The 21507-nt window shown below is 66.3% G+C and overlaps 1 protein-coding gene across 4 annotated transcripts in view; it reads right to left on the bottom strand.

The window, feature by feature from the left end:
• Positions 1-246: 246 nt before the first annotated feature.
• The window catches only part of PTH1R (parathyroid hormone 1 receptor), a 23220-nt gene continuing 1959 nt past the window's right edge, over positions 247-21507 (bottom strand). Inside the window, exons 1-15 of one of the 4 annotated variants that reach the window (XM_058288976.2) lie at positions 20190-20311; positions 19178-19300; positions 8800-8902; positions 6918-7118; positions 5232-5342; positions 4992-5110; positions 4762-4856; positions 4337-4532; positions 3756-3909; positions 2627-2687; positions 2264-2330; positions 1899-1993; positions 1366-1507; positions 1236-1277; positions 247-747 (exon numbers count right to left, since the gene is read on the bottom strand). In XM_058288976.2, coding sequence (XP_058144959.1) covers positions 373-747; positions 1236-1277; positions 1366-1507; positions 1899-1993; positions 2264-2330; positions 2627-2687; positions 3756-3909; positions 4337-4532; positions 4762-4856; positions 4992-5110; positions 5232-5342; positions 6918-7118; positions 8800-8902; positions 19178-19252 — 1836 coding nt within the window. In that variant the 5' untranslated portion in view covers positions 19253-19300; positions 20190-20311 and the 3' untranslated portion in view covers positions 247-372. Of the gene's footprint in view, positions 748-1235; positions 1278-1365; positions 1508-1898; positions 1994-2263; positions 2331-2626; positions 2688-3755; positions 3910-4336; positions 4533-4761; positions 4857-4991; positions 5111-5231; positions 5343-6917; positions 7119-8799; positions 8903-19177; positions 19301-20189; positions 20312-21507 lie in introns of those variants that run through there. The other 3 variants (XM_058288975.2, XM_058288977.2, XM_058288979.2) reach the window with 3 other exon arrangements.

Below are 21507 nucleotides of genomic sequence, written 5' to 3'. Positions count from 1 at the left end.
AGGTGGCAGCAGGTGGCAGGGAAAGGCTGGGTCCAGGGTCTTGCATGGGCCCACCTGGCCACACGGTGACCCTACAAACCCAGCCTTCTCTGAATTGAGGGGTCCCTTCTACCAGACTCTGTCCCCACCCCCAAGAACCCCCGCGGTTCCAGATGCCCCCCTCCTGAGGTGAGCCCTCGAGGACTCCTGTGGCTCCTGCCCACCTGCCCAGGGTGAGTCCCCAGGTAAGATGGATGGCAGCCAGGCACTGCTTCCTGTTTTCCTTTTTTTTTCCTTCTGGTCCCAGCCCTGAGTGGGCAACCAGCCAACCACCCATGTCTTGGTCCGGCCGCCCATCCCTCGTGCCCACGGGTCCAGGCCCCAGGCCTGCAGTCACATGACCGTCTCCCACTCTTCCTGCAGCAGGGCGGGGGGCCGCTCAGGCGCAGCGTCCTCGTCCAGTCCCGAGCAGGAGCCGCCGAGGAGCCCGTCGTCCTTGGGCGCGGCCGCGGCAGGTGCTGCGGTCTCGGGGGCCGTGGCCCCCGGCTTGGTGTGGCTGGGCTGCTGGAGGTGGCCATTGGTGGCAGCGGCGGGCAGCAGGCGGGGGCTGAGGGGCAGGCCGAGCCCCGCGCGGGGCCCCACGTTGGTCACGCTCGTGTGGGACACCATCGGGCCGTAGCTGTAGCTGCTGCTCCCGCTGCGCGCCTTGCGCTTGAAGTCCAGGGCCAGTGTCCAGCGGCTCCAGGACTTCTTGATTTCCGCCTGCACCTGGGGCGGAAGCGGGGGGGTGGGGTGGAGGTCAGGGTGACTTCGGGGTCACACGCCTCTCCCCAGCAATGCTCCCATCCCTGCCCTGCAAACCCCAGCACTGAGTGGAAGCCGAGGAAAGGTGGACTACTGGAAAATTCCAAGACCAAGTGAAGTGCCGCCACGCTCAGAACACGGTGCCCGCCTGCACGCAGCTGGCGCACCCAGAATCCCCGAGGCTCAAAGGGCCGTGGAGGGGGCTGAGTCCTTCCCTGTGGCTCACAGGGCATTCAAACGACGGGGACGGAAAGCTGCTTGAGCCTGAAGGGCCCGCAGAGCCTAGCGGGCTGCCTGAGTCCCGGGGAAGGCTCCTCTGCCCTCAGGACGTCCCGGGGGACATTCTCGGAGGAGTAGGGGAAGAAGGGGAGCAGGACAAAGGAGGGATGGGACTTGGGGAAGCCCCTGGCACCCCTGGCCCCCTCCCTGCCCTGACGCCGCCCACCGCCTACCTCGCCGTTGCAGAAACAGTATATGATGGCGACGAAGAATCCCTGCCAAGAGAGGCGGGTGGCGTCAGGGCCCCAAGCCGCGTCGGGCGCCCCCCTGCCCGCCTTGCCCGCCCCCCGCCAGGCCGCGCACCTGGAAGGAGTTGAAGAGCATCTCGTAGTGCATTTGCACTTGCCAGAGCGTCCCTGAGACCTCGGTGTATGGCGTGGCCATGAAGACGATGTAGTGGACGCCAAACAGGGGCATCAGCACCAGCGTGGATTTGAGCAGCTTCCTGGGCAGGAGGGCGAGGGCCGAGCCGCTTGCCCCGTGGCAGGCACTGCGCCACCCCTCACCCCGGCCAGCCCTGGGACCCAGAAGCTACGAGGGGCCGGAGGCTCCTCAGGCCATCCGCTGCCCACCTGTCCCTTGGGGCATTCCTTGCCACCAGCTCTGACAAGAGTGGCGGGTTTGTCCCACCCTTGCAGACCCCCACTGGCCCCAGGCCTGGCACCGAGGGGGTGGGGTCTCCAAGGCCGACAGGCTGAGCCCCCATCACTGCTGGGCTGGGCCACCAGGAGGCCAGCTCCTCGGTGGGGCGGCCCTGGTTCCTTTTGGATTCAAAGACCCCCGAACCGCCCCCACCTCGCCACCCGAGGAGCGTGGGTGCAGTGGGCGTGGCTCACCGGTACTGCTGCCGCGTGTCGCACCGGCCGGCGTTCGTCTCCCGCAGCTTGGTGGCAAGCACCCGGACAATGTTGAGGAAGAGGATGAAGTTGAGCTGTGGGGGGAGGGAGGAAGGGCTGATTCTCGAGGCTGCTCAGGGCGGGGCAAGGACGCAGACACGGCCATGCCGCGGGATCTGCCCCTGCGTCCCTACGTGGCTTCTTGGGCCCTCTGTTTCCCCATCTGGGTGTCTGTGGGGGGTGGAGATTGGAGGGTTCTTAGGCTCCAGTGGCGCCGATCCCGGGGTCCGGGGACGCCTCTCTAGGTCCCTGTCGGGGCCCAGGTCCACACCCCCACCCCTTGGCCAGCTGTCCACCCTGCTCACCACGATGGAGGCCAGGATGGGCACTTGTATGATCCACTTCTTGTTCCCGGAGCTCAGGTCCCAGCACCTGGGGAGGCCGAGGCATGAGTCCCCTGCCCCCTTGCTGTCCCCACCCTGAACCTGCCCACAGAGAGGCTCCGAGCTGTCAGGGACACAGGACGGGGTGCTGGGTGTGGCTGGGTCTGAGGCCACCCTCACGGTCTCTGGAAGCGGTCTCCTGTGGCATGCCCCACTGGAGGCTCCACAGAGAACTCCTGAAGCTGGCGCCACCCAGCCCAGGGGCAGGAGGCCCCCACCTGCGCCTCGGGTGTGTGGGGGGCTGGGGCGTTCCTGTCCTCCCAGCTCCCACCCACCTGGACCTACCCGGTGTTGGCCGTGGCGGCTCTCACACCGACCCACACAGCCACGAAGGTGGCGGGCAGACCTGCGGGCAGAGGCAGGGCGTGAGGGCGGGGCTGCCGGCCGGGGGTGGCTCCCTCCCCACGCCTGATGACCCCCGGCTCACCCCACCCCGGGCACACGGGCTGCTCGGTGACAGAGCTGCACGCTGGCCGTGCTGCCCCAGCAAGCCTCCCCTCAAGGCTCGACCCTGGGCCCCCGTCTTGGTCCTACACCTGCATACACACGCACACACTTACATGGGCACCTGTTGGGCACGTGTGAAACAAGGTACCGCTAACCTACCCCTTCTCCACCGGAAGGCTGGCTGCTCTGCTGGGGAAGCCCACAGCCAGCACTTGCCTGCCTCTGCAACCTCTGCCCACCCCTCATTTGAAACGTCCTGGCCCCCAAGGATGAGGCCGGGTGGGGAGGGTCGCCTGGGCCAGGCAGGGGCCTCAGGGGAGCCCTTGGCAGGCACGTGGTGCCTGTGAGTTCAGCCTCCAGGCAGGCAGACCTGCGACTGCACCTGCACACACAGGCACGAGCACACGCTGCGCTCAGGCCCAGGTGCACTCTCAGGAGCTGTGACATTCCCTGCTACGCGGTCTGCGCGGCCACAATCTGTGTGATTACCACTCACCCTGGCCTCCCCAGCCCCGGAGCCCAGTTCTGGGGCCAGGCCCAGGCCTCCCCCTACTCGGGCTGGCCAGGGGTGGGCTCGGGGTCAGGCTGCGTGCCAAGGGGCAGGGAGACGGCAGCCTCCGGCCACCCGCCCGCCCTCTGCCGCCTGGCCAGCGGCCCCGGAGCCCAGCCAAGCTCTGGAGCTGCCAACAATAATGGACGATTATCGGCAACCTGATCCCGAAGCCGAGGGCGGGGGTAGCTGGGAGGGGCGGGCTGCCAGAATCCGGCGCTCCTGCCACGCAGGTCCAGCAACCCCTCCACCCGTGGCGGCCTCAGGCCGGCAGCCCCCTCCTGGGCAGTGCCATCAGGGTGAGGGGACTGGCTGGGAAATCAACGGGGCTGCCTGCCTGCTCCCCCCTACCTGGGCCCCCTATCCCTGGTGGTGCCCTCTGACCCCGATGCCCGCGGCCCTCCCCTGACTGCATACCCCAGCCGAAAACCGTGAAGCCCCACAGGTACTTCTTCTCTGAGAAGAAGGCCATGAAGATGAGGCTGTGCAGGTACAGCCCCTCCACCAGGATCCAGTAGTAGTTGGTGGCCAGGAAGTAAAGGAAGAAGGTCACAGCAACGCGGCAGCCGGCCTAGGAGACCAGCTGGAGTCAGCAAGGGGTAGGGCCTGGTCTGGGGAGGTGGGGGCGGGCTGGGGAGAGGGGAGCAGGAGCGGCGGGGTGGGGGTGGGGGTGGCGGGATGGGACCGGGGTGCTGGCTGGGGAGCTGCCTGGGGGGCTCCTGTATCAAGGGCAGGGGCTGTGGGAGGGGAAAAGGAAAGATGCCAGGGGCACACGGGAACGTGCTAAAGCAGTAACTGGGGACAAGGTGCCGAGGTGGGGTCTTGGGGGGGTCCCGGCTGAGGCAGGAGAGTTTCAGGACATGGGGGGGGGGGGCGCACGCTGCGGTGTGCGGCGCCCTGTAAGGCGGGAGGCACCCATGCGGCCAGGTGGGTGCGGGTGAGGGCCGGGAGGTAGGGTGGGGGCTGCCGGAAGCCGGGGTGGTGGCCGGGGCACTCACGTAGCCTGCAGCGGGGACCGTGGGTGGCGGGGGCGCCTGGGCGATGGCGCGCAGCTCCTCCTCCGTGAGGCGCTCGGCCTCGTCGAGCGCGGCGCCCGAGTAGAGCACGGCGTCCTTGACGAAGATGCTCACGGCGCGCAGCATGAAGGACGCGAACAGGTGCAGGTGGATGTAGTTGCGCGTGCAGTGCAGCCGCCTGGGGGGCGGGGCCATGGGGTGAGGGGCGCAGGGCGGAGCCCCGGCCGGCCCCGCCCCCACGGCACGCGCCCTACGGCCCTGCCCCTACGCCCCTACGCCCCGCCCCACGGTCCTGCCCCGACGCCCCGCCCACCGCCATCCTGCTCCTACAGCCCCTCTGCCTCCCCGGCCCCGCCCCCACGGCACGCCTCACGCCCGGCCCCGCCCCCACGGCACGCCCCGCCCACCTGAAGTAGACCAGGATGAGCACCGCCACGCTGAGGGAGGCCAGCGACACGGAGTAGCCCACGGTGTAGATCATGCCCAGGCGGTCGAACACCTCCTGTGCGGCGGGGAGGCTCCGTCAGCACCCCGGGAGTCCAGGGTGGGGGGCATCAGGGCAGAGGGCAGGGGCCAGGGCCGGGGTCACCAGCGGGCTGGAGGCGGCCAGGGGCCAGGGCGGGAGGGGGGCTCGCACCCGCTCACGCGTCTCGTTGGTCAGGAACTTGACGCACTCGCTGTAGTTGGCCCACGTCCGGTTGTGCCCGGGCACCAGCTCCCAGCTGCCGTTGCGGTCGCAGCGGCGGTAGGCATGGCCTGCAGGCCGCGGGAGGGCGCGGGAAGGCCGAGGGGGTCAGGGGCCACGGGCGACCGCGATGCTGGGTCCCGGCCACCCTGCGCGGCCCGCCCCCCCCACGCTCCCCGGGGCCGGCCTCACCTTTGTGGTTGAAGTCGTAGATGTAGTCAGGACAGGGCACAGCCACCACTTCGCCCGGCGGCCCCAGGGGCCAGCAGAGGATGTGGTCCCACTCGGGCATGCAGGGATGCCCTGTGCCCACAGACAGACAGGCGGTGAGGGGACCAGAGGGGGGAAAGCAGGTACAGCAGTGGCCACGGGGAGGCCTACAGCTGTGGGCTCTGGTTTCTGCAGGGACGGGCGGGCCCCGGACCGGAGAATTCATGCTTGGAGCATGCCCGGGAGGCCCAAGGGCTCGCTGTGGCAGCCCATGTACCAGCCATTCCCTGGAGAATCCCCTCCAGCCCTGCCCCCTTTCCAGGGAGCCAAGTGCTGAGGCCAAGCCGCCCAGGGCAGGCCACCCCCTTCCCCTTCTGCTCTTGCTCCCACCTTAGGTGTCCCTAGAGGAGGGCAGGGTCCCTTCCCCAGGGACCATGGACAAGATGCTGGAGGTCTGGTTTCCAGGACCAGCCAGACTCCAAAAACCCCCTGGCCCCAGCAGGTGCCCCACTCTTCGCCCCTCCGTTTCCTTGCAGGGCAGTGGGCACTGGCCAGATGAGCCTGCCCTTTCACCACCATCCAAGGCCTGTCCCAAGCACCTGCTAGAAGGTTCTGGCCCCCCCCCCGGATCTGAGCGCTAAGGGTGGCATGTAGGGCAGGGTGCCCGAGGAGCCGAGTGGCCTTGCAGGGCCCAGCTCTTGCCTGCCCTCGCAGGTCTCCAACCACAGGACTCTCCAGCCGCCCTGGAGGGCTGCCCGGCGGCTGGACCCGCCCGGCCTGGTGAAAGGCCCTCTGTTCCTGGGCCCGCCCGGCCAGGCCCACAATTCCCTCTGGTCCCCGGGGAGCCACAGGGTGACCACAGCCTCCCAGATGTGGCCCATCTGGAATCTGCTGCCCACCACCCAGCCAGTTCAAGCTGGCCCTGCGGCCGGAGCCTCGGCTCCATGTTTGTCCGTCCTCACCTCCCCAGGGACACCGCTGCCTTGCAGCCCCTCCCCCCGCCTCCTCGTTGTCCACTGCCTCCTGCCCCACCCCTCTGCGGCCAGCCTCCTCCCGGCTTTGTCTCCAGGTACCCCCCCCCCCGGGTCTCAGAGCCCCTCCCCAGACATGCTGAGCCCTGGAGCCTCAGTGACTGCCTCTCCCTGCCTGTGTCTCTCCCTGTCCCTCTCTCTGTGTCCCTCCCTGCTCCTGTGTCTCTCCCTGCCTCTGTGTCTCCCTGCCCCTCTGTCTCTCCCTGACCCTCTGTGTCTCTCCCTGCCCCTCTGTCTCTGTATCTCTACCCGCCTCTCTCTCTTTCCCTACCCCTCTGTCCCTCCTTGCTCCTCTATCTCTGTCTCTCCCTGCCTCTCTCTGTCTCTGCCTCTCTCTGTGCCCCTCTGTGTCTCTCTGTCTCTCTCTCTGCCCCTGTGTCTCTCCCCACCTCTCTCTCTGTCTCTCCCTGCCTGTCTCTCCCCGCCTCTCTCCCTGTCTCCCAGGCTGCCGCCTCTTTCTCCCGTAGGTGGGGCTGTGGCACTGGGTCCACTCGGGGGGTGGGGCTGGAGCTGGGCCGGGTTCTCGGCCCACATCTCCCCGCGGCCTGCGCCCCTTCACCCCGGCCCCCTCCACACCTCGCCCCCTCAGTTCTGCTCCTCCCGGCCCTGCCCGCTGGGGAGGGGGCCGCCACCTCACCCCTCGTGGAATGGAGCAGCGTGGGACAGGGGGCTGAGCCCACTGTAGGTGGAGGTGCCGACGTACCCCGGTGCCCGCTGCCATGGGGCACCTCCGTGTCCTCCTCAGACTCGGGGTGCAGCTTCCCAGACGCCTTCTCTTTCCGGGGCTTCCCTGGAGCCGCCGCCGCCGTCCACCTCTTGTCTGGCTCTGTTATGTCGGCTGGGGAGGTCAGGGCAGTCGTGGCGTCACCACCCCCAGGCAGTAGCCCTTAGCACCCTCCAGCGCGGCCCCCCGACCCCCGGCTCAAGGTGCTCTTCTCCTGCCCTCCTGGCCCACAGGGCGGCTGGGAGGCCTGAGACGATGGGTGAGGAGGTGCTTTGCGCCACCCGCCAGGTGGGGGAGTGAGCAGAGAACGGTGACGGTCAGCACGGGCTTCCCAGGAGAGGGGACGCAGGGAGGGTCCTGCCCCCGGGTGGCAGAGCAGCACTTAGGCCGAGGCGAAGGCCCCGCCAGGGGGCGCAGGGCGCAGCGGGACGGGCAGTAGGGGGACCGCGCACGGGGGCACAAGCCCACCTCCTGCCTTCCTGCTCACCCCGGGCACCGCGGGTGGGGGCAGCGGCAAGAAAGGGGCCCTGCTGTGGTTGGGGAGGGGACAGAGAGGCGCCTCCAGGCTTCCACGACCAGGAAGAGCGCTGGGTTCAGGGCCCAGAGAGGGGCCACTTGACCCCCGAGACCTTGGCGTGACTGAGCCAGCAGCCAGGGCCGCTGGCGGGGGTGTGTGCCGCCAGGGCCTCCTGGGAGTGGGCGCTGGACGCTGTGTGCCTGCGCCCCGGGGGAGGGGCTGTGAGCGCATCCACCCTCCCTCCACCCTCCCCAGGGGCCAGCTCAGAGGAAGCAGCTGCACGTGCACGTTGGGCAGCCGGGGGCCTGGGCCTCTTCCAGTCCTTGACATTGACACTGACCGGAGGCCTGAATGGGCGCTAACGAGGCCCGTCTCTGCTTCCAGGAAATGGACTCCAGGAAGGCGGTGAGGGGCGTGCGGCGTGAAGGGGACGCAGGAGCAGTAAAGCCGGGTGTGTGCCCTGCCCTCCCTGCGGCGGGGGTCTCCTGGGGGAGGTGTGCCGGCGGACAGAGCCCTCCCACCCTGGTCTGGCACCTCTGCCCCCTCCTTAACCCCGGGGCCTGAGAGTGGGACAGAGTTACAGGTCACCGTCCCCCCAGTCCCCCCAGCCCACAGGCCTGTCATCCTCCCCACCCTGGAGGTCTCTGCCTCCTTCCTTGCCCTCTGCCCAGTGGCTTCCTCCAAAGTCCTACTGCAGCCAGTCTGGACTTGGCTTAGATGCCTCTTCCTCCAGGAAGCCTACCCCTGCCCACGGGGGTCTGGGGCCTGAGTCAGCACTCCCTGGCCCTGGCTTGTCCCACCCCAGCTAAGCATGGGGGGGTGTGTGTGATTTGGCCTTTACCTGTCCCCACACCCCCCTTATCCTGCCCCTAGAAAGGAGGCCCTGCCGTCTCTGGGCCCGAGCCTGCCAATGGCTCTTTCGTCCCTTGTCCCAATCAAGTGGCACGTGTATGTGCATGTGCAGGGCAGGGGGTGTCTTAGGGCTGGTGGCCTGCAGCACAAAGCCCTGAGCTCAAGCCTCAAATGACCCAATGGCTGCCAGAGCCTGCTGCGCCCGCCTGGCCTGCCTTACTGCCCTGGCCTTGCTGCCCTGGCCTTCTGCCCTGCCCTGAGCCTGGTCTTCCCTTTGGCCTGGCCCCCCCTTACCTGGCCCCGCCCTAGCCTGGCCTGGTCACCTGGCCTCACATGATGCAGACCTGCCATCCCAAGCTCCCACCCTGGCCTGGCCCTGCCTCTCCTGACCGTGCCCCAGGCCCTCCGCACCTGGCCCCAGCCCACCTGGCCTCCTCAGGACTTCCTTGAGCCTCTTCTCACACTGTGCCTGGGCTCGGTGCAGCAGGATTATCTGCTCCTCCTTGGTCATGACGTCATCCACATCCACCTGGGAAGGCCAAGGTCAGACTGCAGTCAGGATTGCCCAGCCTAACAGGCTGGTCCCAGAACCATCCCAACCTCCCAGAGCATCACCCCCTGCCAAGGGCCTGACGCCAGCATCTGGGGACTCTGCCTTACGCAGCCCTCACTTTGCAGATGGGAAGCAGGGGCGCTGAGGGATGGGGCCTGCCCAGGGGCAGCAGAGAAGGCGGGGCCGGGGAGGGGGAGGGAGAGAACTGTCCCTGTCTGCCCGCCAGTGACCCTGCAGGCAGCATCCACTGAGATTCTGTTCCCTCCGTTCCCCAGAGGTACATGGGAACGGGATGGAATGTTCCAGAATCGATCTTCACAAGAGCCTGGCTGCTGACTGGGGGAGGGGGGCTGAGGAGGGGAGAACCACGGGGAGAAAGGCTCAGCCTGGATTCCTTCAAGGCCCGGCACCCCGGGGACCCTGGGGGTCCCGGTTTCCCGCCCCCACCCCAGCCTCGGCCCCTGCGCCAGCTCCCGGTGCTCTGTGGTCCACGAGCAGGGCAGTGGAGGCAGCGCTGGCAGGCGGCCTGGGCTGGGCAGAGCGCCCTTGAGCCCCCCCATCACGGGTTCTTCTAGAAGCTCCGTCCACCAGGCATCCCGTGCGCAGCTGCCCGGCGGGCCCCTGGCCCTGCCGCTGTCCCTGTGGCAGGCCTGTCCTTCCGGCTGACAGCCCCTGGGCACTGGCAGTGCCCACTGGGATTCACCCGTGTCATTTAAGGAAGGAAAAGGCAACCTCAGGGCAGGCAGGGGGCAGGGGGGCGGCTCACCCTGGGCCGATGGTGCTGGAGAGGGTCCGGGGCTCTGTTCCCCTGCCTCGGCAGGAACTGGAGGGCAGAGGCCACATTCCGCCTGGGGACGAGCTCCGCATGCCCAGCCCTGCTGCTGCCTGAGCATGACCCACCTGGGGTTAAGGGGGCCCCTCAGAACCCCCAGGGCAGGTCTGTGGTCCTCAGGACCTCCACGCAGGGGCCACAGCCCCTCAGATCCTACAGCAGCTGAGCTGTGCGAGGCTGCGGGAGGGGGAGGCGCAGGGGCGGCGGGAGGAGGGGAGGGGAGGGGGGCCGGGCGGCCGGGGCGGGTCAGGGAGCCTGGCTGCAGCGAGAAGTTAATTGACCGCGGCTCTTGGCGGCGGCAGCCGGGGCTTCCAGGGCCGGGGAGTCTCCAATTGGCCGAACTTGGATTCTGCTGGTTTCACTTAGCCAAGGAGTGTATGCAACTTTGCGCATGTGCGGGCTGGTGGCGGCGCATCCCTCGTGTCCTCGCACTAGCGATCTGGCCGTGTGTGTACTTATGGGTGCGACTGTCTGTGCATTCTTGCATGGCGATTAGGCACGTGGGCTTGGTGTGTTCGTGCACATGCATGTGTACGTGTTTCTGGGTGAGGAGCCACGTGTACGTATCTTCAAGTGTGCGATGCGATTGCTCCTTAGCGTGCATCTATGGGTGCCTCAAGTCTGGGTGGCCCCCCCAGGTCTCAGCTGGGCCCAATACCCATGGGCCCCTAGGAAGGGCTGGAGTATATTTCCATGTGCTCGCTGCTGGACGCTCCCCTACCCCCTACCACAGCTACCACTAGGGGCTGGGAAGACAGTGCCAAGAAGTGGCAGGAGTGCAGCTCAGGGCACGGAGCTTGAGGGAGGACGAGGGCCCGCCCAGGTGCAGGGGCCTCCAACAAGAACCCCACGGCCTCGTGCATCTGTCATTGGGGATACTGAAGGACATGGTTGCTGTGCAGCTGCCCTGCCCACTGGTACAGCACCTCCTCACTACCGTTAGCAGCATTCGCAACTGCCATCTCAGGCAGTCACACTACCACCACCACCACCACCACACCTACCATTACCACCACACCACCACCACCTCTACCACCACCACCACCACCACCACACCTACCATTACCACCACACCACCACCACCTCTACCACCACCACCACCACACCTACCATTACCACCACACCACCAGCACCTCTACCACCACCACCACCACCACACCTACCATTACCACCACACCACCAGCACCTCTACCACCACCACCACCACCACACCTACCATTACCACCACACCACCAGCACCTCTACCACCACCACCACCACCACACCTACCATTACCACCACACCAACACCGCCTCCACCACCACCACCACCACCACACCTACCATTACCATCACACCACCACCGCCTCCACCACCACCACCACCTTTACCAACACTACCACTACCATTACCACACCGCCACCACCACCACCACACCTACCATTACCACCACACCACCAGCACCACCACCACCATCACCACCACCACCTACCAACACTACCACTACCATTACCACACCACCACCACCACCATCACCACCATCACACCTATCATTACCACCACACCACCAGCACCAGCACCACCACCACCACCTCTACCACCACCTTTACCAGCACTACCACTACCATTACTACACCGCCACCACCACCACCAGCACCACCACCACCACCTCTACCACCACCTTTACCAACACTACCACTACCATTACCACCACACCACCACCATCTTTACCAATAACACTACCACTACCCTTACCACACCGCCACCATCACCACCGCCATTACCACCATCATCACCACCACTACCACCACCACCACCATTACCAACAACACTACCACTACCATTACCCCCACCATTACCACACCACCACCACTGCCATTGTCACCATTATCCCCACCACCACCCCACCTGTACCAACACTACCACCACCACATTACCAGCAATACCACTACTACCACCATCATCACCACCACCATTACTGCACCTTTACCGCCACCACTACCATCACCACCACCATCACCACCACCACCATTACCCCCACCACCACGATCAATCACCACCACCACTACCACCACCACCATTGCCGACAATATTACCACTACCATTACCCTCACCATTACAACACCACCACCATCACACCCCCCACCATCACCCCACCTTTACCACCACCACCACCACTACCACCACCACTACCACTACCACCACCATTACCACCACCACCACCACCACCAGTACTACTGTCACCACCATTGCTATTCCCACCACCACCCTTGCCACCACTGTCACCACCGGTGTCACCACTACCTACATCATTACCAGCACCAGCACCACTGTCACCAATATTGCTACCGGCCCCAAACCGATGTCAACTCCACCTCCTCCGTCTTGCTCTCGCCCCCTCACTGTCTTGCCACGATCCCTTCCCTACTCGCTCCTCCTTCGCCTTCTCCCACCTCAGCCCCTCAAGACAAACAGGTAATGCACCATGCTTTTCCAGCTGCCAGTCCACGAGTGACGGCCAGAGGTTCCTGCCAGTCCCCAGTGCTGGCTGACACCTGTGTTGGAGGGTCACAGCCGATGGCCTAGATCAAAAGCAGCTGGGGACTGACAAACCAACTGACCAACAGGTGGGCAGGTGGGCTAGCTGGGTGGTGACCAGGAACTGACCAAGGGGCTGACACACCTTCACAGGTGCGAGGGGGCTGTCCAGCCTCCACCCACTGCCAGTGGCTTCACTCCCTTCTTGACCAGGAGACACACACCCCCTTTTCTGGAGTCTCGTTTCCAAGGGGGGGCTCAGAGGAGAGGAAGGTATGTGTGCACGGCGCATCCCATACCCCAACCCCTCCATTTGTCCAGAGGCTTGGTGGCCTCACCTCGGCCCCCCTGAATTTTAGGTGCACGTCTCGGTTACCCTGATCATGGGCAGAGCTTCCGCTGCAAGAAGAGGAGTTCAGGTCGGACTTGAGGAAGCCCTTCGCAGGGGGCGGACGGCAGCCCCACACCAGGTACATGCCCACCGCTGACCTCAGAGCAGCACGCCCCCGGCAGTGCCCCTGCTCACCCTTCCTTGCAACCGCGTCCTCCATCTGGCAGAGAAGCTCCTGCCCCCGTCACAGGAGTGTGAATCCTGCCCTCAGCACTGACGGACTTTGTGACTCTGGGCAAGCTGCTTAATCCCGTTGCCTATTTTCTACTTGTAAAACCAGGATAATAATAGGACTGTCGCAAGGATTAAACAAGGTTCTACCTGAAAAGCCTGGTCGGCGGTGAGGCGCAGCGTCAAGCCGTGGCTTCCCTCCCCTGCATGATGACCCGTGCACCCCTGGGCCGGGCGCCCAGGATGGCAGGGGGGACTGTTCACGCAGGTGACTGAGGCTGGGGAGCTGCAGTGGGGGACGTAGGGGGGGCAGGAACCCAGGGAAGGACTGGGGCAGAGAATACAGGAGGGTCCGTAGGTGGGTGGCCCTGGAGGAAGCTTTTGGGGTGAAAGGAGTCCCCTTGTGTTTCTAGACCCACCCTGGACTCAGACTGGAATTTAAGGTCACTTCCGGTGCCCCAAGCTTGGCTCGGAAGGCTCAAGGGGCCTCCTCTGCCTCTGCCTGGCTGCGAGGCCTTATCTCCTAGGAATGAAGGGAAAAAATGCTGACAGCCTGTCTGCCCCCCCCTCCTGCGTTCCTGTCTTATTGGCCCAGGTCCAGGGGTGAGGACACAAACTTGCGTGGTCTTAGATGCACAAAGTCTGCAGACCTTGGATCTCAGGGCTGAGGACTGAGGGAGCTGGGGCTGGGCTGTGGCCACGGGTCACTTGGTCCAGACCCACCACTGATGAGCCATCCAGCCCAGGAGCCAGGCGCCCCCGCCCCCACCATCCCTCTTCCAGTCTTGAACTAGGGCTGATGTGACCCCTCCCCTTCGAAGGACCTGCCTTCAATGCCCCCCGCTGCAGGGCACCTTTCCCACACTCACCCCCCAAAGCGGTACAGTCCATGGGCTCACGTGTGCCTGGCGTGCAGGGTCTGCGAACACGCAGGGGGTAGGCCGCCTGGGCTCAGCCCCGAGCTGGCAGAAGAGGGACAAGAGGCAGCTTGGGAGGTTGTGCTGGTGTGCGCGCGGCTCCAGGCAGGGTGTGGCTGGGGGCTGGGGGCCAGGACGCTACCTGGGAACACAGGAGCACCGTGCCGGGGCAAGAGCAGCGTGTGATCACAAGGCCCCGGATGTGTCTGTCACTTCCTAAGTGCAGGAGCCCAGGGGAGACCCCCGAGGATGGCGATGGAGCTGGGGATGGCAGTGAGGGTGACAGTGGGGAGGGGTCTGGTGGCTGGGGCGACAGTGACAGCAGTGGACAGAGCCGGTTCCATGCCATTCACACTCCATTCCTCCCCCAATCGCCAAATTCCACAGGTGCACTGTGTGTGATCCCAGGCTCGCCTCAATCCTCCAGGCACGCGCTAAGGAGGAAATCAGAGGGACCCTTCTCCAACTGCTGACACTTCCTGCGTGATGTTAGCCTGGACTTACCTATTTGGATCTTCTCATCCATCCGCCTGCCTGGGTTGGGCCTGGCACCCTGGGTGGGGGTGGGGGGCTATGGAACCAGCCGGGCCCCCTGGGATGCCCTGACTTCCTCGTGGCTGCTGTTCATCCCTGGCAGGTCCCACGCCCTTGGGCCCCTGGATTCTCCGCTCACCTAGAGGACGGCCCCTGCTCATCGCGGTAGAACCTGTGCCCCTCCCACCTCCCCAAGGGCCCCTCTACCTGCTGGTACCCACTGCTCTAGGGCTTCACTCTCATCTCCTCCACCTGCCATCACAACCCCGCGAGAAAGATATAGCCACTTCGGTTTCACAAATGGGGACACTGAGGCCAGAGTCAGTTAGAAAGGACCACCAGCAGCTCAGGTCTGGTCGACACTGAAGCCACAGCCCGGGAGAGGGGGGCGAGGGAAAGGAATGAGTGCCGGCCTCGTGGCCCTGGCCCCACCACCACTCTGTCTGCCATGAAGCCCTTCTGCTGCACCAGGCAGCCGCCTCCTTCCCTGAGAGCAGCCCCCCGGAGGTAACTCGGGCTGGCGGCAGCTGCGGAGCTGACGGCGGTGATGGGGAGCTGGGGGTGCAGCTGGGTCCCGGCTCCGGTGGGCACAGGGACGGTCCTGGTGTTGGGAAGAGCTCGTCCGCCTCCAGAAGGAGAACACTTTGTCAGCTGGAGACCCCCTCACGCCTGCCTGGCCTTCCAGCACCCCCGCCTCCGGATTCCACTACGGGGACTCCTGCTGGGAGCCCCGGGGTCCCCCAGGCCGGCTGGCTGCTCCCCACCCCTTGCGGCCCTCCATCTGTCCGGAGCAGGCCGGGTCGGGCTCCCCGCCGGGGACGCTTCTGCCCGCCACCGCCGACAAGTGCTGCCTTTTCCTCCCCCTGGCCCGGCCGTCCTGAACAGGCCGCCAGTGTTCAGGGTGGGAGGGGGCGGGGGTGGGCAGGCACCCTGACGCCGCTCCTCCTGGCCAGCGTGGATGCCTTCGGGGCCGGCCGCGGGCCGGGGCCTGGGCTGGCCTGATCGGCCGCTCCGACCCGGGGGCTCTTCCTCGCGGGCCCCCGACGGGCGGGGGGCCTGCGGCCAGGTGAACCACAGCCCGGACAGCAGGAGGGACCCCGCCGGGTACCGCCCCCTCACAAGGCAGACCCCAGACTCGGGGCCCTGGAGGGGCTGGAGTCGCTGATGGCTCGTGATCCCCGCGCTCGGCCTCCTCTCCCTGTCCCACCAGGACGTGCAGGCCAGCTCGGGGGTCTGCAAAACCCCCACCCGCCCTTGCTTTTTCCTGGGGACTCTCTGAAAGAGCTGCCTCCCCGATGTGGTGGCCAGACCAGGGAGTGTCCCCAGAAGGCCCACGGCAGGAATCTGGGGGAGGCCGCTTGACGCCTCATTAAAACATTCCGAAGAAAATCCAAGTTCCTGGGAGGGCTCGGCCCCCCTCCCACCGCCGTCCACAGGCAGTTCCCAGAGCGTGGGGGGGGGGGGGGGGGCGGGGGGGAGGCTGCGTTGAAGGGCAGGTGGTATAAAAAGCTTCAACAAATCGAGACGGGAACAACAAACAGCCCCTAGAAGGATAAGTGAGGGCACCGAGAAGGCTCTCTCGGAAGAGGGACGAAAGACCAGGGAAAAGCCCACAAGCTCATTGGTAACCCACAAATTAAAAGGACAAGAGACCCCATTTTTCACTCTCAGGACAGCCAACACTGAAGACAGGAATCCTCGTACAATCGTGGGCCTCCTGGTCACTCGTGGAGGGAGGAGAAACTGGCACAGGCTTTTCAGAGGGCAAGAGGGCCTTGTCCATTAAAATTGAAAATGTGCACATCCTCAGACCCAGGAATGACAGAACTGAGAAATATCCTAAAGGGAGACAGTCACATGGGGACACAAAAGGGCAGTTCAAGGAGCTCCCCCGAGCGGTGTCTCGAATTACATACCCAAGTTATGCGGAAACCAGCTAAATGTACCTTCCTGCCTAATGAAGCCAGAATACGGAATACTACGCAGCAATCAAAACGACAGGTCTCTATTCACTGACGCGAGGATCTCCAAGACACACCCTGCGAGGAGAAAAGTGGGTATGATAGACCCATGACAAACCGATGTACCTAAAGACAACCAGCTGACCAGACGGAACACAAACCGATGTACCTAAAGACAGCCAGCTGACCAGACAGACCGCAGCAGAACCATCTACTTGATATGCACACACTGATATCAATGTGGAAACACACAGCTAGAGGTCCTGGAGCCCGCCCTCAGCCCAGACCGTTCAAAATGATCTTCTCTAGAAGGGGGTGGTCAAGGAGAACTTCTGTTTAATCTTGTTCTTTGATGCTTTTACAAGAAAGAACATAGTCATGTATGAGTAGTCAAATTATAAACAAGAAAGTAATAAATTAAAAATAGAAGGATTTCAGAAAGAAAAAAAAAGAAAAAAAGGGAAGCAAGTCTGGAGGGGGACCTGGGCTCCCCCGGCTCCCTGCGGCGTGGAGGAAGGGGCTTGGTGCTGGAGTGGAGACTCCGTTCTAAATGCCGTGTTGCCACAGACCCACTGTGGGAAGCTGGGCGCTACCCTGCGTGACGGGTGGGCGAACAACACAACGAGGAAACACTGACAGCGTCTAGCTCAGAATCTGGGGGCAGCCCTGCTCAGCACACGTTGCTTCCTTCGGGTCTTCGCAAGTGAGCCCCGTGGTCGAGCTCCCCTGGAGCAGGCTGTGGGGTCCCCTCTACTGCCCGTGGTCATAGCTCAGCGCTCAAAGCCTGCCCTGCCCCGCTGAGCCCCGGGCGCTCCCCTGCAGTGTCCACCCTGCAGGTGGGGAGGCTGAGAGTGTCCTTAGTTCCAGGCACCCCCAAGGACAAGACCACCCTCTGGCTGCCCCACTCACAGTCTGGGCTGGTCCCGGGGTTGGCGGGCCGGGCAGCAAACAGGCTAGGGGATGGGGCTACCAGCTGGTGTTGGTGGGCTTTGGGCACAGCATGGCTATGGAAGGCAACGGCTCAGGGGAGGGAGTGGGTAGGCTGCCAGCCGGTGGCTGGCTCCAGCTGCACCCAAGAGGCTCACAGGGCGTCGGGCGGGGGGGCACGCTGCCACCCTGCCCCTCGGCCCCGTCCTCTAGCCCTGAAGCCAGGGAGGGTCCAGTGCACTCACAGCCTGAGTGTCCAGCCACAGACCCTGACCAGAGGCCGGGGCCAAGCCAGGTCAATTCTTGGCGTGTGCCTCAGTTTTCCTGGAGAGAAGCGTGGGGCCCTGGAAATTCCCCCCCCCCACACACACACAGAGGCACAGGGCTTGGTTGGCATGGCATAAATAATGATCATCGATTGTGTGATTTGGCTCAATTATAAACTGAGGCTAATAACAGGACCTTCCTCTGAGGACTGCTGGGAAGATTAAACTAGTTAATGGAAAGCGCTCAGGACAGCGCCTGGCACGCAGGAGGCACCAAGGAAGCATTTATTAAATGAAAAGAGCAAAGCGATAGAGCTGGCCGCACCCACTCGCAAACAGGCACCCACGCACCCACAGACGTGGACACATGTGAGCTCACGTGGAGACTCACACGCACCATCTCACAGCCCAGCACCCCACTGAGCCCTGCCCTGCCACACGGACCCGGTGGGCTGGTTCTACCCGGTGGCTGGGGGCCCCCCTGAACTTCGGGCTCCCATCTGTGAGTCCTGGTATGGGGTGATGCCCCAGGCTTTGAAGAGCCTTTGCCCAGGGCAGAGCCCCGAGGGCACAAGCTCCCGTGCCACCTCCCGGCCCCCCAGGGTGCCACACTGGAGGGGGCAGCCTCAGACAGGGGATTCTTCACCTCATGTTTTTTCATGCCCTCTTCTTACAGATGGGACAACTGAGGTGGCAAGGACAGCTCAAGGTTATGGAGGCATCCATCAGGCAGAGCTGGAGGCTCTGCCCTGGACTGGAGCTGCTGCTAGTCGGAAGGAGGAGGCTGCCCGGCCATCTGTCCAGGAGGCAGATGCCCTCACCTGGGGAGCGGCAGGGCTCGTGAAGCCACACGTGCAGGCAGTCGGCCTTTTCAGGAGTGGGCTGGCCCCGGGACGGACCCCTCCCTGCTGGAAATGGCCCCAGTCCTGGCGCGGGCTGAGGAGGTGCCGTCGGTCCGTGTCTCCCCGACTCTCTTTGCCGTTCTCAGCTGCCCACCCCTCCGGGTCTGGGACACTCTTGCCCCACCCCTTTGTTCCCCTTCCCACTCATCTCTCTGGTCCCATCTTGCTTCTGCTCTCAGGACGGTGCAGTCTCCCCGGGGGTTTCCCTCACTCAGCGGAGACCCCCTCCAGCCAGTTTCTCTGGGGTGTGTGTTCTGGGAGGCCAGTCTCCTTTAGGGGCCTCCACGCCACACCACACCCACCTTCCGGGGCAAGCAGCTTCCCCCTGGGTAAAGCTGTGCGGCTGGGCATGCTGTGTGCGATCGCGAGAGCTGGAGGGGGCCCCGAAATCCCATGCCTCTGCCTGCGTGACTCTGACCCTAGACCCACAGCTCTGTGCTGCAACTGCAAACAAAACTCGCCCCTAAAGCAAAGTCTGTGGGACCCTCACACCGCGGCCAGAGACCAGCCTTCTACCAGATCCCACTGTCACCCTAAGGGGCACACAAGGAGAGGCACTGCGCAGGGAAGCAGAAGATGGGGGAACCCCAATTACGGATTTCCAGGCTTGGGACCCCAGATCCAGCCTTCAGAGATGGGGAGACCCGAGGTACCGGGGACCCCCAGCCCAGGCACCTCGGGGACGACACTTCCACCCGAACTTCGGAGTGCCACTCAGGGCGCCGAGCCTCTGCGTCCCGGACCCGCCCAGGCCGGGCTCCGGAGCAAGCCCGCGGCGCCCCTGCAGGGACCGCGGGGCCGGTGGCCGTCCCGGCGTGCTGGCGGGGCACTTACCAGCGCGTATGCGGAGCTGAGGACCGGGCAGCAGAGCAGGAGCGCCAGGCCGGGCGCGATCCTGGCGGCCCCCATGGCCACCGCCTAGGGCCGCGTCCCTCGGGGCAGCCGCCGCCGCCGGCCCTGGTTGGGGTGGGGGGGTGTGCAGAGCTGCGTCAGGCCGGGCCCACCCGCCCGCGCCCCAGCCTAGGGGACCCCGGCGTCCCCGCGGCCCGCGGCCCCGGGGCCCGGCGCGGGGCCCATGCGCCGAGGGCGAGCGAGCGAGCGCGAGGCAGGGGAGGAGGGCGGCGGGCGGCGGGAGGATGCGGCGGGCGGCGGGCGGGCGCCGAGCGCGGCGGAGCGGCCCGTCTGCCCCGGAGCGCCGAAATCACATCCATATGGCCGGGCCCCCCGCCCCCGGCCCGCCCCCGGCCCCCCCCTCCGCGCCGCCTTTTCTTTTGCTTTTTTTCTTTGGGGGAATTGGGAGCTGCGGCTTCGCCCCACGCCCAGTGGGGGAGGGGTCGGGGTCGCGGTCTGCGGGGGGCGCGCAGGCCTGTTATTTTTAGCTCCGCGGCTCCCCGCCGGGGGGAGGTGCGGGGGGCGCGTTCCGGGCCGTGCTGCTCGGCGGGCGCGATCCCAACTTTGCCACCGCGCCGAGCCCTTCGGGGTTCGCGCCGCCAGCCCCGGGCCTCTCGGGGCTCCCAGCCCCCCGCCGCCGCCTCGACAACCCCTCGCCATCCTGGGCCGGGGCCCCGCCCGCGCGCCTCGGCCGGCCGCGCGGCCCGTGCGTCCCCCCGGCGCCCCCGGCCCCGGCCTCCGGGCTGCCCGCCGCCCCGGGCTCCCTTTCGGTCACTCCCTCGCTCCCTCCCCCCTTCTGCCTCCACGAAAACATTTGCAAGTTTCCGAAGGAGCCTCCGAGCCGGGCGGCGCCGGGGTGCCGGGGGGCGCCGCCGACCCACCGCCCCGAGCCCCAGCGGCCCGCCCCGCGGCCGAGCCCCGCGTCGCCCGCCCCCCGGCCCCGGCCCCGACTCACTCCGAGAGCGCCGCCGCCGCCCCCCGCCTTGCCATGGGTGTCGGGGGGCCCCCCGACAGCCTCCCCAGGACAGCGCCCCCGTCCGCGGCCCCGGGGGCGCCTCATGGAGCTGCCCCCGATCCCTCCGGGCCGGCCCGGCCTCCAGCGCCCCCCGCCCGGCCGCCGCCCGCCGCGCGCGTCCCTGGCCGCGGCCGCTCCCCCCGCGCGGCGCCTCGGCCCTCCCCCGCGCCGCCCCGCGGCCGTCCCCGCCTCCACCTCGCGGCGGCCGGCGGGCGTGCGCTGGGCCGGGCGGCGCGGGGGCGCGCGGGGCGGGCCGGGGGTGTCGGGGGCACGGGGCGAGCGCGGGGCTGACATCGGCGGGAGCGGCCCGGGCGCCGCCGCGGGCGGGCGCGGGGCGGCCTGGTTCCCGGCCGTGCGGCCCGCGCCTCGAGGAGGGGCGCCAGCCGCCCCGCGGGCCTCCGCCGGGAAGGCTCCCCGGGGACCCCCGCGCGCGCGCGCCACGCCGCCCGCCGCCCGCGCGGGCCGGGCCGGGGCCCCTGGGGACGCCGCCGGCCGCCAGCCCCGAGCCGGGCGCCGCCGCCCCTTCTAGACTCCGGCCGCCCGCTCGGCCTCCCTGGCCCCCGGCCCCGGCCCCCGCCCCTCCCCCTCCCGGGTCCGGGGCTCCCCAGAGTCGCGATCGGCCCAGCCCTCCGCCGGCCGGCCCCTCCAGCCCCACCCTTGGCCCCGCCTTGGGCTCGTGGCCGCGGGACCTGGGGCGCAGCGGGGACCCGCACCCTTGGACAGCACCTCGCCCTCCCCTCCCGGAGGCGCTTGGCCGAACTGGGGGCAGAAAGGGTCCGTGGGGGTCTGGGCCGTTGGGGGCGGGGCTTGCGGGGTCGGGCTTGGGAAGGGCGCTGGAGCTCAAAGGGGAAGGGGCCTGGGAATCCAGGCAACCACCTCTCTGCACAGATGGGGGAAACTGAGGCGCAGGGAGGGGCTGGGGACACCTGGAGGCCAGGGCTTTTGAGAAGGGTCGGGAGGAAGCTAATGTCAGTTTGGAGCCCTGGAAAAGCTGTTCCGGCTCAGTGACAGCCCTTCTTCTCCCGCTTACCAGGACACTCCTGCTGTCTGGGCCTCAGTTTCCTCATCTGTAAAATGCGGGAGTCAACTAGGGATTCAAAGAGCAGTGTCAGCTTTACTGCTTAGTACCCCTGAGGGTGGATGGCCGGGGTCAGCCTGTGCACACTGAGCCCCCAGAGCCTCCAGACTCCCCCTCCACCCCCCACCCCCACCCCCCACTCCCTCGCGCAGGGATGGTGCTTGCCCTTGTGTGAGTGGG

Source organism: Dasypus novemcinctus, chromosome 26 (assembly GCF_030445035.2).
Source record: "Dasypus novemcinctus isolate mDasNov1 chromosome 26, mDasNov1.1.hap2, whole genome shotgun sequence".
NCBI classification, from domain to species: Eukaryota; Metazoa; Chordata; class Mammalia; order Cingulata; family Dasypodidae; genus Dasypus; species Dasypus novemcinctus.
The sequence above is the reverse complement of the archived record's forward strand: the minus strand, read 5'-3'. Positions and strand labels throughout refer to the sequence as shown.